At 42.9% G+C, this 15,674-nt stretch overlaps 2 protein-coding genes across 2 annotated transcripts; both read left to right on the top strand.

The window, feature by feature from the left end:
- Window positions 1–1,329: 1,329 nt before the first annotated feature.
- On the top strand, window positions 1,330–4,273 carry ENH_00033780 (hypothetical protein, conserved; the record flags this gene model as incomplete). The annotated part of the gene is made up of 2 exons (XM_013580306.1): window positions 1,330–3,711; window positions 3,854–4,273. The coding sequence occupies 2 exons, from the start codon at window positions 1,330–1,332 to the stop codon at window positions 4,271–4,273; spliced, it is 2,802 nt and encodes a 933-aa protein (XP_013435760.1).
- Window positions 4,274–4,867: 594 nt separating this feature from the next.
- Window positions 4,868–13,987, top strand: ENH_00033770 (hypothetical protein, conserved; the record flags this gene model as incomplete). Its single annotated transcript, XM_013580305.1, has 11 exons — window positions 4,868–5,117; window positions 5,585–5,722; window positions 6,162–6,314; window positions 6,958–7,350; window positions 7,657–7,872; window positions 8,956–9,087; window positions 10,415–10,450; window positions 10,739–11,176; window positions 11,504–11,597; window positions 12,490–12,659; window positions 13,887–13,987. 11 exons carry the CDS (start codon window positions 4,868–4,870, stop codon window positions 13,985–13,987), a joined length of 2,121 nt encoding a protein of 706 aa, XP_013435759.1.
- Window positions 13,988–15,674: the final 1,687 nt, after the last annotated feature.

The following is a 15,674-nucleotide window of genomic DNA, read 5'->3' as shown; positions in this document are numbered from 1 at the left end:
AATGCCTCAAGACTCTCTGCAGCAGCAACTTGCACCAAGCTGTTTTCTGCATCGGCTTCCCGAGATTGGGATTGGGAAATGAATTAAATTGAAGTTGCACAAGTTGAATTTAATTAAATGAATAAACAAAATAAGAAAACAAACTGATGAACTCCTTAAAAACACTGAAATGGAAGATTCAGAGAATACTGAATTTTTCATTCTTCTCAGTCTTTTATTTGGTGCTACTTAGACCGCGTTTCTCCTTAAAAGATCTGTTTTAGGTCAAAACTGAAAACCAAATGTGCAAAATATTAATTTAAATAAATAAATAAATAAGTTTTGGCTTTAATTTGGAGAAAACCGCAAAAGTTAACCCCGGCCGTGACTGGACCGCTGGCGGACCACTGACCCTTGCTAGCTGCACACGGGGTTTGGCTGCAGCGCTGAAATTGCCTTTTCTTTCTAATATTTAATTCAAAATAAAATACTTTATTTTATTTGGATTGTAAGCTCTGCAAAAAGGAGAAAAGTTGTATTCGCGCGGCAAGGCACGGCGGGTTGGCGCTCCTGTCTGCGTTGCGGGCGCGGCTCGCGCCGCGTAAAAACCCATTTTAAACCCAGATTCTGCTTAAAATAGCTTATTTTGAACATTTAAAAACAAAACTGATCTTTTTTTCGGTTTCTGCTGGTGTCTAGTGGTCAGAGGGCGAAGGCGCTCGGCTTGGGGCTGGCTCCGACTTCCCGTCAGAACGAGCGCTTTTAATTTTTCAACTTCGGAGGCCCTCCAGCGCCTAAAGTGGCGCCTTTTAGGTTTTTAAATGTGTCAATAAAATTGCTCTTCTGGATTTTAAGGACAAAAGAATAAAAATGGAAGGAAACGGGAAGGTTGGACAGCAGCACGCCAGCTGAAGTCTCTGGGTTTCAGTGAGGTCAAGCCTCGGGCCCCAAAGCGCAGTGTGCAGCATGAAATCTGCATCCTCTTGCGCAATAAAAATTGTTGAGGGCTTTTGTTTTTGAACAATTGGAATAATTGAATCAATGGACTCTAATTTTGAGTGGCATTCCCGCAGCCGCCTCGGGGAAGCCGGCTGGTCCGCCCGCGCAGTCGTCGGCCACCTTGCGCATTTTCGGGACTCTTTTGCCCATTCGCCGCTGCTTTTAAGCTCGATCTTCTAATTAAAATCAAAGAGGAGAGGATTTAATAGCGAATTTCGCGTTTTATGCCTCCCACTGGGTTTGTTTTACCCGTTGTCGGCCCATGTTCTGCACAGAGTTTCGCTGTCGCCTAGCTCCCACTGCGGGCTCGAGTGCCTCCATGGGGCGTTTTCGCGGATCTTATTCTCGAAAATGAAACGCGTTCTTCTTGGAATTTGTGGAATTTGCATTTTTGTTGCTTCGGCGTGTGGCCTTTCCCGGAGAGCAGCAGACCTGCGCCTCCCAGCTGGCGTTGCTGCTGAGCGGCGCCGGCACTTTGCTGCTGCTGCGCCCCTCAGAGAAGCCCCAAAAGAAAATGCAAGGCTCTACACAATTGTACAAAGTGAAAAAGGAGATAATTGGGACAATTGGGGCTCTTCAGGTGCAGCTTTCCCGGCAAAGGGGGCCCGGGGCCCCCCCAGGCGCCGTGCTGCAGCGGGAGCCCTCCGGCAGCAGCATCGGAAGCTGTTAGATTTCAGCGCCGAAGGTATCGAGAACAAAAAAGACATTTTCCTTCAACTAAGGGGAGAAAACGAGCCCGCTAGCTCTGCTGCTGCTGCTGCTGCTGCTGCTGCTGCAGCGGGAGAGCCGCCAGCCAACGGCCAGCAGACAGCCGCAGCGGAGAAGCCCAGGGCTGCAGACAACTCTGCAGCGCCTGCTGCAGAAGGCTCTGCTGCTGATGCTGCAGCCTCTGCTGCAGCAGCTGATGCAGCATCTCCCCTAACTTCTGCTGCTGCAAATGATGCAGCAGCTGCAACAAAATCTGCTGCAGCAGAGACGGCTCCACCCCTTCCGGAAGGTGCTGCTCCATCACCCGACGCTGCCGCTGCAGCAGCTCCTGCATCAGATACTGCTGCAACAGGTGCTGCTGCGGCAGCTCCTGCAGCAGATACTGCTGCAGCAGATGCTGCTGCAGCAGCTCCTGCAGCAGATGCTGCTGCGGCAGGTCCTGCAGCAGATACTGCTGCAGCAGATGCTGCTGCAGCAGCTCCTGCAGCAGATGCTGCTGCAGCAGCTCCTGCAGCAGATGCTGCTGCAGCTCCTACAGCAGAGTCTGCTGCAGCTGGTGCAGCAGAGGCTGCAGCAGCTTCCCCATCGGAGGCGGCTGCTGGTCCCGCAGCAGCGGCTGCTGCAGCTCCGTCGGAAGACACTGCTGCAGCTTCCGCGTCGGAAGCTGCTGCAGCAAAGGCCGCCACAGCAGCAGCAGCAGCAGCAGCAGCAGAGAGCGGGGCGCTTCCCGCCGTGGATCTTCCGCCGGACTTCAAGTGGGAGCTGCCGGCTCGCTCGCGGAAGAAGTCCAAAGATGTGTTCAAGTCCTTTGCACTGGACTTGCAGGAGAAGCTGGCGCTGCAGGCTTCTGGAAAAGCTGCTGCGAAGAAGCAGCGGCAGCTGGGGGGCTTTGCTGCTGCTGCTGCTGCTGCTGCTGCTGAGGGCCTCAGCAGCAAAATGTGCAGCCGAGTGCTGGTGCGGGTGGTGCAGCAGCCGTCGGCAGGCTCTGTGTTCTTCTCCTCCGTGATGGCCCGGCTGGGCTCGGCTTTCCGCAAGCTGCGAGCCGCAGGCCGCGTCGTGAAGTTGAAAATAAATAAACTTTTTGGGTCTAAGGGGAAGAAGAAGTCCAGCAGCAAAGCAGTGGTGTGGATCAAGAAGATGGCCGGCAAGGCCTGGGCGCGCATGTGCGCGCTGCTCAAACGCGTCTTGACCACTGTCATCCGCTTTCTTCCTTTGATTCTTTTCATCACCAACATTGCTTTTGTGTCGGTCTCCGTCGTTTCTTTCGTGGCTGCGCCCAACCCGCTGAGTCTGCTGGCCATGATTTCCACAGTCGTGAATCTGCTGTCTTTCGTCTTCAACAGCGCCATGCAGATGCACATGAAGGAAGTCACGCAGCAGTCTTTGGGCGAAAACTCCGAAGAAAAAGACATGGAGCTTTTCGGCCTCAGGTGGGGCGAGTTGACTGCGGAAGAGGCCCTGGCGGGCGAAGACTTGAAGCAGCGGGAGCTCGAAGAGGAAGTGAACTCTTCTGCGGCGAAGACCGAAAGCAAGCCCCAGAAAGAAGACACCACAAGACCCACAGAGCCCTCTCCTGAGGCTGAGACGGCAGCTGCCTCTGAGGCAGAGGGAGAACAGCAGCAAGGCGCCCCGCAGCGAAGAGCTGCAGAGCCCGGAGCAGCAGCGCAAAGCGCAGCAGCAGCAGCAGCAGCAGCAGCAGCAGCAGCAGCAGCAGAAGAAGCGAAAGCTGTGGAAAGCTCCGCCTCCCTGGCACCAGGAGAAAGCCAAACCTCCGAAGGCCAACAAACTCCGACAACTCCAGAAGACGTGCGTCAGATCATGCTGAAACGCATCAAGGAGAACAAAGCGCAGGTCAGTTTCGAGAAGGCGAAGGCCCAATTCAAGAAAGCCAAGGCCGAAAAAGCAAAAGGAAAAAGAAGAGCTTGGAAACTGGCAAAGACCAGCGTCAGACTCACCGCAGAAGCTCTTAACGTTGGACTTCACAAAGTGCTCGCGCGCTTCGGCAAAGCCTGGCAGTGGGCAATGGTAAGAAAAAGAGCGCATTTTGGTTTATTTAATTCCATTTTTTGCCTTTTAAACATATAATTGTCTTTAGTTTTACTCCATAAGTACTCAGTTTGCAATTTAGTTGCCTCTTTCCCGGTTTTTCCTTTTGCGCGGCACGCAGGAGGTTGGCCTCAGGAAGATCATCCGGCATTTTCGCATGCTGAAGCTGTTTGGAGTTGTGGCAGCTTGGTTTGAAAAGGCAGAAACATTTATTCGTTGGTTTGGGGGCGAAGGAAAGTTTTACTTTGCCATTTTCGACACTTTCAGGGGCTCTGCTTCCTTTTTAGTTCAGAATGCTGACAAGATTTCCGCCTTGGTCCGGGGCACCATTCACTTTTCCGTCTCTGCGCTGGACTCCACTCTGTTTCTCGCCATGCTTTTAAACGCAATCACCAAACCCGTTTATGGCCTTTACTTCGCCTACCAAGGAATGCTCGAAGACAAGACAAGAGTGCAGGCGCTCGAAGAGTTCCAGTCAAACAAAAAGGCTCTAACCAACTTCTTGCTGGGCAGTGCAGCCGTGCAAGCACAAATGGGGTAACAAAACAGCACAAATTAATCTTCTTTGAATCAATCTTTCTTCAAATTATTCTTTCTTTGAATTAATCTTTCTTCAAATTATTCTTTCTTTCCATCTCGCTAGCTGCTGCCCACGCTAATTTGCCAGCGGTCATGCACTGTGTAGTTTGTCGCATTGGCGGGGCAAATTGCAGCAACGAAAAATGCCAATCTAAATATGCATTTCATTCTTCTATAAAGTTGTTTACTATTCATTAGCAATTTGAAGCATTTAAACTCGAAGTTGGGGCATTTGTTTGCGTGTTTCCGTTCTAACTAATGCTTCAGAGAGGAAGCAGCATTCCAACTTCCAGGACACGAACTGCAGGAAATGATTTTCGTAGGTTTTGCAGCGATTCAAAATTACGTCTTTTATAAACCTCGGTTTTAAACCCTTTCTTCTTGGCGATTAAATTAAATTAAATTGGGAAGGGCTTTCCCTTTGCTTCTGAGTTGTTGCATGACCTCTTGTTCCCATTTGCTTCCTTTTCCTGGAGATTCCTCCCGACAGACGATTTATTTATTTATTTCGCATTTAATTGCACTTTATTTTGCATTCCTTTTGCTGCTGCAGCACATGTCCTACTTGGAGCAGTACAAGGCCTACAACTTGGACGCAGAGAAGCTGCGGGGAATGAACCCTTTGCAGGCTTACGCGTTTCACGATCGCATTTTGCGTCTCAACAGTTTGCTGAATAAAATGAATAAAGAAGAAAGAAATAAATTCGAAGGAGTTTTCAAAAAGTTGAAGGAATGGAACATCGAGGAAACTGCAACAGCTGCAAGAGACGCGCTCCTCAACCATGTGCAGCATTGTGTCTTGTTAGGTTCGCTTTTTGCACTTTTTTTCACTTGTATTTATATTTATTCACATTTAATATTTGTTTGTCTATGCCTGCATCTATAAAATGCGTTCAAATCCACAAAATGCATGCAATGCAACTGCATTAGCAGATACACAAAATGCGCTTATTTGAACTCATATTTGCATGCACTTGAACACTTATGGCAGCAAACGAGTCTTTATAGTCCATTATATTTTGTCTATATATATGTATATCTCCATTTGTGTACTTATTTATGTATGCGGGCACTACTGATGTCTTCAGAATAATGCCTTTTTCTTGCCTTTTCCCCTTTTCTGTGCAGTTTTAATGGAACTTCTGTTAATCCTCACCTCTGTCTTTATTTTCGAGTTATTTTGTGCTATTTTCCCTTTTTATTGTTGCAGTTTTCGAAAGTTTTTAATCTTATTTTGCCTTATTCAAGTTTTCCTTCGTTGCGTTCGCTGCAGCCTCTCACAGGGAGCTCCGCCGCCGCATCTACATCAGCGCGTACAGCTTTTTGAGCAAAACTGGAATGACAAGAAGAAAAGCAAAAGGAATGAGCCGTTCTTTTTCGAAAAAGATTACCCACACTCTCACTTATTCGCGTAAGCCCGACGATTTAAATGGCCACAAGGTTTCGGACTCAGCCTCAGGGATTACGCAGCTGGTCTCAAAGATAGATCTCCAGTTTCAAGTTTCAGAGTTGCATGCAAAGTTTTCGACTGGTTTCCTCGGGGTTTAGGGTTTAGGGTTTAGGGTTTAGAGTTTAGGGTTTAGGGTTACATGCCTCGAGTAGATTTAAGATGCATCGAGGAGAAGAAGTGCGTCAGTGTTCACGGCTTATGCTTTATGGCTCGAAATTTCGAGAGCAGTTGCATATTCTGCAGCGCCAAAGAGAGACGGCAGAAGGCTTATTAATTAATTGTAGTTAATTAATTGTTTTTTAATGCTTATTTGTCGTTTTTAAAGCGAAAATTACCGGTTTGTAGCGGCGGATCAGCTCACCTTGACTTTCCGTTTTCGCTTTCCTCTTTGTTTGAACAGCCACGCTCGCGTCGAACCCCAGCCAGCTCATCTTCGAAGTCCGCCAGGCCATGATGGGCAAATATGTTTCTTATATTGTGCCTGACAACGCCGGGAGACTCGCAATGATTGTTTATGACGTTGTCATTGATGTGCTCGGCAAGGAGATCGCACGTGAGGCCTCTGAGCCTAGACACGCATGCAAATGCATGCATATGAACGCCCTTTTAAATATATTTGCACAGATACATGAATATATATTTGTTTAATATCAATATATATATATATATATGATAATATAATATAATGAATAGAGGCACTTAAGGCTATTTAGACGATCATGCAACACATACAAGCTTGCATACACAGATCTGCACGCATGTGCGCATTCATATTGGTTTATATATTCATCTATCTTGAAAATATACATTTTGAATGAAGTATTTGAAAATATTTATTCAAATTCACGCATGCAAACTGCCAAGAAAGCAATCGAATGCCTGTAAATGTGTTCTCGTGCAGATGCAAAGAAGCGCCAGCATATCTGCCTATAAATTAATGCACAAATACCCGCGGCAGTGTATAGATATAAACACTTATACTTTTATTGCTAATTCAAAAGGATAAATGCGCAAAAACATGCATGCACACCTTTCTCGTATTTAACTTTGACTTAACTTTGATGAAAGATTTCACCGCTGTCTGGTGATGACAGTATCGAATTAAAGGGCCTGTTTGTAGTTTTTTCCGCCTTTTGTTTCTTTTTGTTTTTGCCAATTTGTTGATTCGGTTTTATTGAAATGTGTTTTCTGCACAGTGGAGGTTCCTGCGGGCGGAGGCAGCGTGGTGGACACGTCGTCCATTCACGTGAACTTGTTGCCTTTCCGTTCGTCTCTGAGCCTTTACCACCTTTACGAGTCTTTGCAAAAAGTATTTACTTTTTCTTTGACTCCTTCGGAGCAAAGAAATGTGTCTTTGCACGCTCAACTGGGACAGATCATCACGCAGGACACCTGCGAGCCGATCCGCCCGGCCATTGCCATTCTGCCTCAAAGAGATGCTGCAATTATTCGATTTGGAAAAGACAACTGCAGCAAAATTGCAGCAGCTTCTTTCTTGAAGTCGCAGGCAGAACCAGTGGTCAGGAGATTCATCAGAGAAAACGTTTTCGAAGTCACCAGAGACCAGTGCGCCCCCTACGAGACCGAAGGTGAGGCTCTTTAATGCTTTGAGGCCCTTTAATGCTTTTCTCTTCATGCAAAAATATTTTAAAAAGGAAATTCTTTTCAATTCAACTCAAACTTGTATGCAGCCCTCACTGCGCCGTGCAAGAATGGATATGCTTGCTGCTGCCAAGCTGCGCTTATATCTGCGCCTAAATTCGGCCTTTGTTTCATTTCTTTTGTGCATATATGAAATAAATTGGCATTTATTTATAAATGCGTTGAAATATAAGCAAGTTGAGCCTTTAAATTTGCTCTTTTCCTGCTGTGCGTGTCCCATTTTTCGTGTTTAGTTTCGGAGGCGATAGACATCGCCATTGACCAGATTTTGATTTCCAATCTTCCTCAAGATCAATACGAAGCTGCAATTAAACACTCAGTGGACGAATTGGGAGATAAATATTCGCATGTTGTCGATGCTGCCAGAGCCCTCGCCACAGATGCGCAGCAAATTCACGTGAAATCATTTCGTGCGTTTCGGCTGCTGCAAACTGTCGCATTGGCCTACGGTAAGCACAAATACAAATAAATAAATAAATTAATTAATTAATTAATTAATTAATTAATTAATAAGTATTTGATATCTAACTTTTGGATCAATTTAAAAAGTGCTTACCTAGGGATGCATCTCCAGGTGTGCAACTGGCGAGCAAGGCATGAATAAAGAAACACCAATTGGTGAACTGAATTGAATTTGCAGATAATGAAGCATCTTTGTTCAACTAAAAGCCTAATAATGCATAAAACTATTTATAGTTTTGCTTAATTTATTCACAGCTGTCTGCGAAATGTTCCATTTGCACTCAACTTGAGCGAAACGTGCAAAAGTATCAACCTGCGACGGCACTTGTGGAAATAATTAATTGACTCGTTCTGCATGCACTAATATCTATTCAAATTGTGGAAATTATTAATTAATTTAATTCAATCAGACATTAGAGAAGTCAATTAACCAGAATTCAACAATTTATTCGGTACGAAGGACACGGACCTTTTCAACAGAGTAAAAGCACCACTTAATTATTTTCTGCTGACTTTTCTGACTTCCTAATAACCGAAAATTCCTCTAAACTCAATAATACTTCAATCAAAAGTACAGTTCTTTAATGCATGAATTGGGAAATCTGCATCCACGGACATCTCCAATTTAGTTGCTTTAACTCTTTAATTCAACTGCAAGCTTTTCTGTCGGGCTCGTTTTGTTTGCTGCAATCATTGCTTTTATTTAACCTGAATTTGCACTTTTTTTGTATTTCTTTTTCGAAGTTTTGAGTTGTTTTGCATCTTCAACGTACTGCATGGAACTTACTGCGTTTGGTGCCAGAGTCAAGGGGGAATAAGATGGAAATAAACTACTTTTTGGGTTCATGTCATTTATTTTCTTCCATTCTTTCATCTTGTCTACATTTTAAATTCATCAGCCAATTGTTTTATGCCTTTTTACTCATGTTTTTGTCTTGAGACTGCAAGAAGCGCCAACAAGCGCGCCTTTTCTAACATCTTTTTTCAGTGTTTTTCGAGATGACAAACGCTAAAAGAGCTGCACTGCATCTCTCGAATTGCATTAAACTCTTTTATTTCTTTTCTGACAGAACAACAAGCCACATTTAAGGCGATGATCGAGGCAAGGCTCAGAAAGCACTTTGGGGTTTCCACAGGCTTCAACTCCCAAGTGCCTGCCCTGGTGCAGCAGCTCTACACGGAGTTCGAAGAAACCAAAGCTTGTGAGCCAAAACCAGGGAAATAAATTCAAAAAATGAATATAATTATAATAAATATAATTATGAGGTGAATAATAATCTTCATAAACAATTAAATTTGTCTCGCAAGCTAAAGATGGCGCTATTGCTTGCAGTATTTAGTATGCAGCAACAGCCGCAGCGCGGCGAGTGCACTGTCAATAACAAAAGCCGAAGAAAAAGGATAATATGGAAAATAAGAAATGAAATAAACCACAATTTAGGGTTTAGGGTTTAGGGTTTAGGGTCTAGGGTCGGAGTAAAGGCACTCCAAACCTGTCTCAGGAGGCCAGCAAAGGATATTGAATTTATTTCGTTTTCAATTTTTCCGTTTTCTCAGACTGCAAACACTGCGCTGTGAGATATTTCTCGGAATTAATTCAAAATTCAATTTCGGAAGTTACAGATAAACAAGAAGAATCATTCTTGACAAAACTTTTCGCCAGAATATTCGCATCGGCCATTATGCAGCATATCGAGGCAACCATTCCAGGTAGAGCCATCAACTGTACAGTTTGTTATTAATTATACTTCTTTTTATTTAAAAATAATTTAAATTGAGATAAAAGCTTTTCATTAATGCGTTGTTGTCTTATGCAACGGGTTCCCTGCTTTGTGGGAGAAACTGTCCGCATGCAGCTATTTTCTGCATTTTTTCGCTGTTTCTTTTCCCAATGCACTTCAGCTTTTATTCTTTTTCTTCATAATTTTATAAGTGTTTTAATTATAAAACAAGAGGACTATCAGGGGCCGGCTAAAGTGCTTGTTTTTCACTTCCGCGGTTTTCTTCTTTCTTGTTTTTCTGCTTCAGTTGGGCCTGACCCAGAGCACTCGCCAGAGTACACTGCGGAGATTCGCTTTTTTGCGATAAGTAAAAAAAAACAGAAAATTAATAAATCCCAAAAAAGTGAATCGAACTAAAATAAGCAGCAGCGCAGCAATCCCTGCGTTCCTGTTTTGCTGCCTCACCAGTGTTGACAGTCCTGGCCAGAACAGTTTTCAGTCCAATTTCTTTTGAGTGAATCGTTTGCACTTCTCTCATCTCTTTTATTTTGAAAATGTCTGCATTTAATGCAAAAATATATTTATTATATATATATATTCCTCTGACTTTGAAATATGCCCAAGTTTGTCAGTCTTCAAATCTGTATTGGCAGCGGCTTGAGGCTGCAGCAGAAAGCAAACTTTGCATGGACAGTTTTTAATATTTAATTCGTGCAAATATTTGTTTTTTAATTTTATGAATTTGCACAAATTTGCATTTCTTTTCATTCGAATTGGACTCGCAAGTTCTGCTGCTTTCCCTTTGCAGATTTGCCAACTATAGACCCTTTGGCCACAGCTGTTGGTGAGTAATTCAATTTCCCACCAATTGAATTATCAACTTGTGCAAAATAAAGAAAATAATTTTCAATAAAAGTCCAAATAATCCGAAAAGTTTGAATTGAGGGCCTAAACTGCAGGGATATTTGCACTTCAGCAGCAAGTTCGTTCCCAGTGCTTGTACTGTTGTCTGTTTCTGCACTTTTTTGGCCCTTGTCTTTCGTTTTTGCTTTTTTATGTTTATTTTATTTAATTGCACATATTTATTGACACAAAATGTCGTTTAAATGCATCAATTGTGCATTTGCTGCAGTGAAATTCTTCTATTACTCTCCCGAGGGCGAAAGCGAGGCCACGCTGGAGTTGCTGCTGGGCCAGTCGCTGGCCGCAATTGCCCAGGGGCTGCACGAGGCGCAGCAGCAGCAGCAGCAGCAGCAGCAGCAGCAGCAGCAGCAGCAGCGGCAGAGCAGCAGCTCCGACGTGGTGCACCGTTTGCTGCAGTTTGTGCGGAAGAAGTCTTCCTACGCGGACGAAATGGCAGCTGCGCGCCGCGAGGCTGAGGAACAGCAGCAGCAGCAGCAGCAGCAGCAGCAGCAGCAGCAGCAGCAGCAGCAGCAGCAGCAAGAACAGCCAGTAGATGAATCGGAATTGTTTCCAATGCTCAATGACGCTTTTCACACTCTCACTGAAAACGTCAAACAGCTGAAAAACAAAATCATCGATTATCTCAAGTATGGGCAGCACTTTCCAAGTAAGAAAGCTGCAGAAACTTGAAAATGCAAAACATGAAAAGTCCTCATTTTGTCATTTTTTTCATTTAATAATTGCTTTTCTGCTGTTTAATTGCTGTTCTTCTTTTGACTTTCCTCTTTTTATTCTTTTGATTTCAATTTAATGCTTTTATTCCGACAAATAAAAACAAATCGACTTCGTTCAAGTGGGCTCGACTTCTGAACTTGCGTGCGTTGAGCTGGCTGACATGTTTCCTGTTCCGATTTTTGTTATATTGGATTTAATTTCATTTATTTTGTTTCATTTTAATTTCTTTTATTTCTTTTTATTTATTTTTGCTTTCTAGGGAGTTTTATGTGCCCCGATACTCACTCTCCCGCCCTTTTGCGCTTTTCAACTGGACTTTCTGGGCGCCTCACGGAGGCACTGGATGCGGCAGCGTGAGTGGCCCTAAAAGGCTTTTAAAAGCCATTAAAACTGAACAAATAAATAATAAAAAGAAAAAATAAAAGAGTTTTAAATAAATAGAAACGTCTACACAAATAATGGTTCATAATCGCACTCTTCTCGTGCTGTAGACGCCTGCGCCCCGCACCGATGGAGTTGAATGCAAGTACAAAGAAAAACAAACAAATAAACAATTAAAGCTAATTCTTTCTTTTAATTTGTGATTTTGCATTCTTTTCTGTTAAATTTCGCTCCAGAAAAAGCGCTTTTGGCCCATCTTTGTTGGTTTTATGTGAATGTCTACTTATGCAAAAAACTGTCGCGCAGAATGAGAAAATGAAAACAAGTAAATGACTAATTGAATTAATTCGATTTCGAATTTTAGAAGCTTGTGGTTCCTCTCAACTAGGAAATAAGTTTTCGCTGTTGTTTATCTGCTTAAGTGGATGAAAAACTAAATAAAAAACTCTTTTTCAAAAAAAGGAATAAAATATGAACAAGTCTAGCTCACAGGTCACTCACTCACAAGCAGATTAAATATAATTGCATGCACGTGCATGCAATCAAAATCCAAATGTGTAAGTTCAACTTTAGTCCTTTTCATTTGATTTCTGCAGGGGTTTAGAGCCTAGCACTTAGCACTAGTGGCCTAGGGTTTAGGGTTTAGGGTTTAGGGTTTAGGATTCGCAGCGAAGGGTTAAGTTCTAGGGTTTCAAGCCTCAGTCTTCCGGCCTCGGGATCCAGGCTGCAGGACTGCGAGTTCAACGGGGAAGAGTGTCTAGGGTTTCGAGTGCAGTCCAGGGTTTATCACTGACTCTTCAGGACTGGCAGGCGAGGGTTTAGGGTTTAGGGTTTAGGGTTTAGGGTTTGGGGTTTCCTGCGCAGGCGGAAGGTGCGGGGCCGCGCCCTGCGGCCGCGCGGCCGCCGCGGCGCCGTCCCGCTGCTCGTTTTGGACGTTTTGGAGTTAATAGAAAGTTTGAATTTGCACGGAGTGGACGGCAGTCGTTTTTTGCTGGACCTTCGCTACAGTTTCCGGCCGCGGCCGCCGCCCTCGCGTGAGTGCTTTCCGCCCCAGCTTCTGCGATTTCCCGCGCTTTTCAGCGCCGATTGGGGCAAAATGCCGCAAATTAAAAGGGGAATTTAAACGGGGGGCAATTGGGAAGAAAAAGGGGAAAAAACGGGGAGAAAATAAGGGAAATACAGCCCGTAGTTCGCTCCAAAACGCACAAGTGCCCGCGGGCCGGGGTTTTCGTGCAAGTTTCTCCGGTTTTCGAGTTTAAAGTCTTCGCCCCGCCTTTTATTTGTTTTAATTTTAATTATTTCGCAATTTTCGGGGAATTAAACGGGAAATTCGGGACTTCGGGGGAAAGCGGCACGTAGGGCCTTCAGTCAGTTCACTAAAGTTGGTTCAGTGGCGAAATGCCGGGGAATTTGAGGAAAGTTTCCGCGATTTCTCAAATAAAATGACTTTTGTTCATTTCATGTTATTTAATGTTGACCAATTTGCAAAGTTTGGGGAAAGATCGGGGGTTTTTCGACGAAAAACGACAAGTAAAGCTCTTAATTCACAAGTTGAAATCAGCCAAATGCCGAAAAGTGGGGGAATTTGAGGAAACTTTCCCCGATTTCTCAATTGAAACTGTGAAGTGTGTCTTTTATTCATTTAATGTCAATTAAATTGCATAATGTTGGGGAATTTGGGAGGAAAATCGGGAACTTTTCGGGAAAAAGTGGCGAATGGGAACTCTAATGCACTTAAAGTTCGAAAAATGGCCAAGAATTGGGAAATTTGAGGAAACTTTTCATGATTCTTCAATTAAAACAATTAAGAGTACTTTTTAATCATTTAATTTGCATTAAATGGCAAAAAAATGAGTTATTTGGGGGAAAATTGGGGATTTTTATGCAAAAAAACAAATAAAATGTTTTTCCCTTTAAACCGATTAAATGGCAAAAAGGTGGGGAATTAATGCAAACTTTCCAGATTTTTAAATCAATACAATTAAAAGTAATTTTAATTCATTTAAAATCTGTCAAATGAAATAAATAAATAAATAGTTTTAAACGGTTGTGACGAGGAGGCTAATGCTGCAGCTGTTGCTGTTGCCTGCAGCAGCAGCAGCAGCAGCAACTGCTGCTGCTGCTGCTGCAGGCAGCAGGCAGCAGCAACAGCGTCTTTGGCGGGAGTTGCTGTTTGGGACTTTGCTGCTTCCTTGATTTGATTTGCTGCTGCCTGTTGGGGTTTTAATTTGGCATTTGCTGCGCTGCTTTCTGTGCTGCAGCTTCTTCAGCAGCAGCAGCTGCTGCTGTTGCTGCTGCTGCTGCTGCAGCGCCGTCGGCTTCCATTCTCGGGCAGCTGCAGCTTCGAGAAAATGAAAAGTAGCAAAGTTGCTGTTGTGTCTGCAATGCACTTTTCGCATTTGCTGCAGCTGTTTGCAGCTGCTTTTCCAGTTTTATTATATTTAATTCATTTATTTATTTGTTTATCATTTATTGCATTTATTTTATAAATGAAAACTGTTTGTTTGTTGCTTCTTTCTCTAGTTTGAGTTGAACCGGCGGCGGCGCATGCAGCAGTGCTGTGCACGGAAACTGTGCAGTTGCTTCTTGCAAACATTATTTGACTTGCGAAAATAATAATAAAATATTAATTTAAAATATTTAAATTGAAATTATTATTTTAAATTGAAATAATAATCAAAGAACTACTCTTCTGCATGCAACTCCCGACAACTGCTTGCCCGGTCCGGCGGGGCCCCTCCGGTTTCGTTCAAACTTTTATTTTCGAAGACTTTCAATCATTTTTATTTCTTGAAGCCTCCAATTACTTTTATTTCTTAAATGATTTTAATTTCTTTTGTTTTTAAAATACTTTTAATTACTTTTATTTCTCATTCAGCTCTTCGCCTAAATGCCCCTTTGCCCGCGAGGCAACGGGGTGTACAGACAGCTCACCCACACTGTCACCAATTCTGCAAGTGCAGCCTTTCTACAAAACTACAAATATTAAAACTTCTACACATAATATAATATTAGTATTAAGCATTTAATTGTATCATACAAAGCCCCATTAATGCATGCATGCATGCATGCATGCATGCATGCATGCATGCATCATGCATGCATGCATGCATGCATTGTAAGCCTGGCTTTGTCCACTAGGGGCTGCACAAACTAGTAGAAGAAATGGTGAAAAACAGCTCAAGGGGAAACTGCCTTAAAGTAAAGAGAAAATGTGAAAAGAAAAGCTCCTTAAAGGGGACTATTCAAAAAAAGAACAACTCCATTTGCAAACTCAACAACTCTTAATTCCGTTTTCTTCTTTTTTTGTTTTGCAAAAATTGAATGCCTCGAGCGCCAGGCCCCCCTTTGGGGTGTACGTACACTGCGGCGCGCTCGCAGCCCCTTCAGTTTTCACTTTTTGTTTTTTTCATTTTTTTCCAAATTTGCTTTTGGGGCTTCAATTTGCTGCTTCGTCTGCTGCTGCTAAATATACATACATGTATATATATATATATATATATATACATCTATACACTTATATATATATATATATACAATATATATAATATGATATATATATTATATATTATATATATAATATGATATATATATATATATATTATATATATATAATATATATATATATATTATATATATATACACAATATATATATATATATGTATGGGTAAAAAACGGAAAAGAAGAGAGGCAGTGTGTGTCGAGCACCCAGTGTGGAGACAGAGGAGAATGAAGTATTAACATTAAAATGAATTAATATTAATAAGAATTAATATTAATAGGAATTAATATTAATAAGAATTAATATTAACAGGAATTAATATTAATAAGAATTAATATTAATCGGAATTGTGAACTTCGCGGGTTGGGCGTTTCGCTCGCCGCGCTGCGGTGTACGTACACCTCAGCGCGCGCGCGCGCGCCACCCTTCGGTCCGGGGTCTAAATGGTCGGAAAACTTCGGCATTTTTGGAAATAAAGGTTTTAAATGATTAAAATGAGAATATAATTGCATTTTATTTGTTTTAATTCCACTTTGGCGCGCCTTT

Source organism: Eimeria necatrix, genomic scaffold (assembly GCF_000499385.1).
Source record: "Eimeria necatrix Houghton genomic scaffold, Enh_scaff246, whole genome shotgun sequence".
NCBI lineage: Eukaryota > Apicomplexa > Conoidasida > Eucoccidiorida > Eimeriidae > Eimeria > Eimeria necatrix.
The sequence above is the reverse complement of the archived record's forward strand: the minus strand, read 5'-3'. Positions and strand labels throughout refer to the sequence as shown.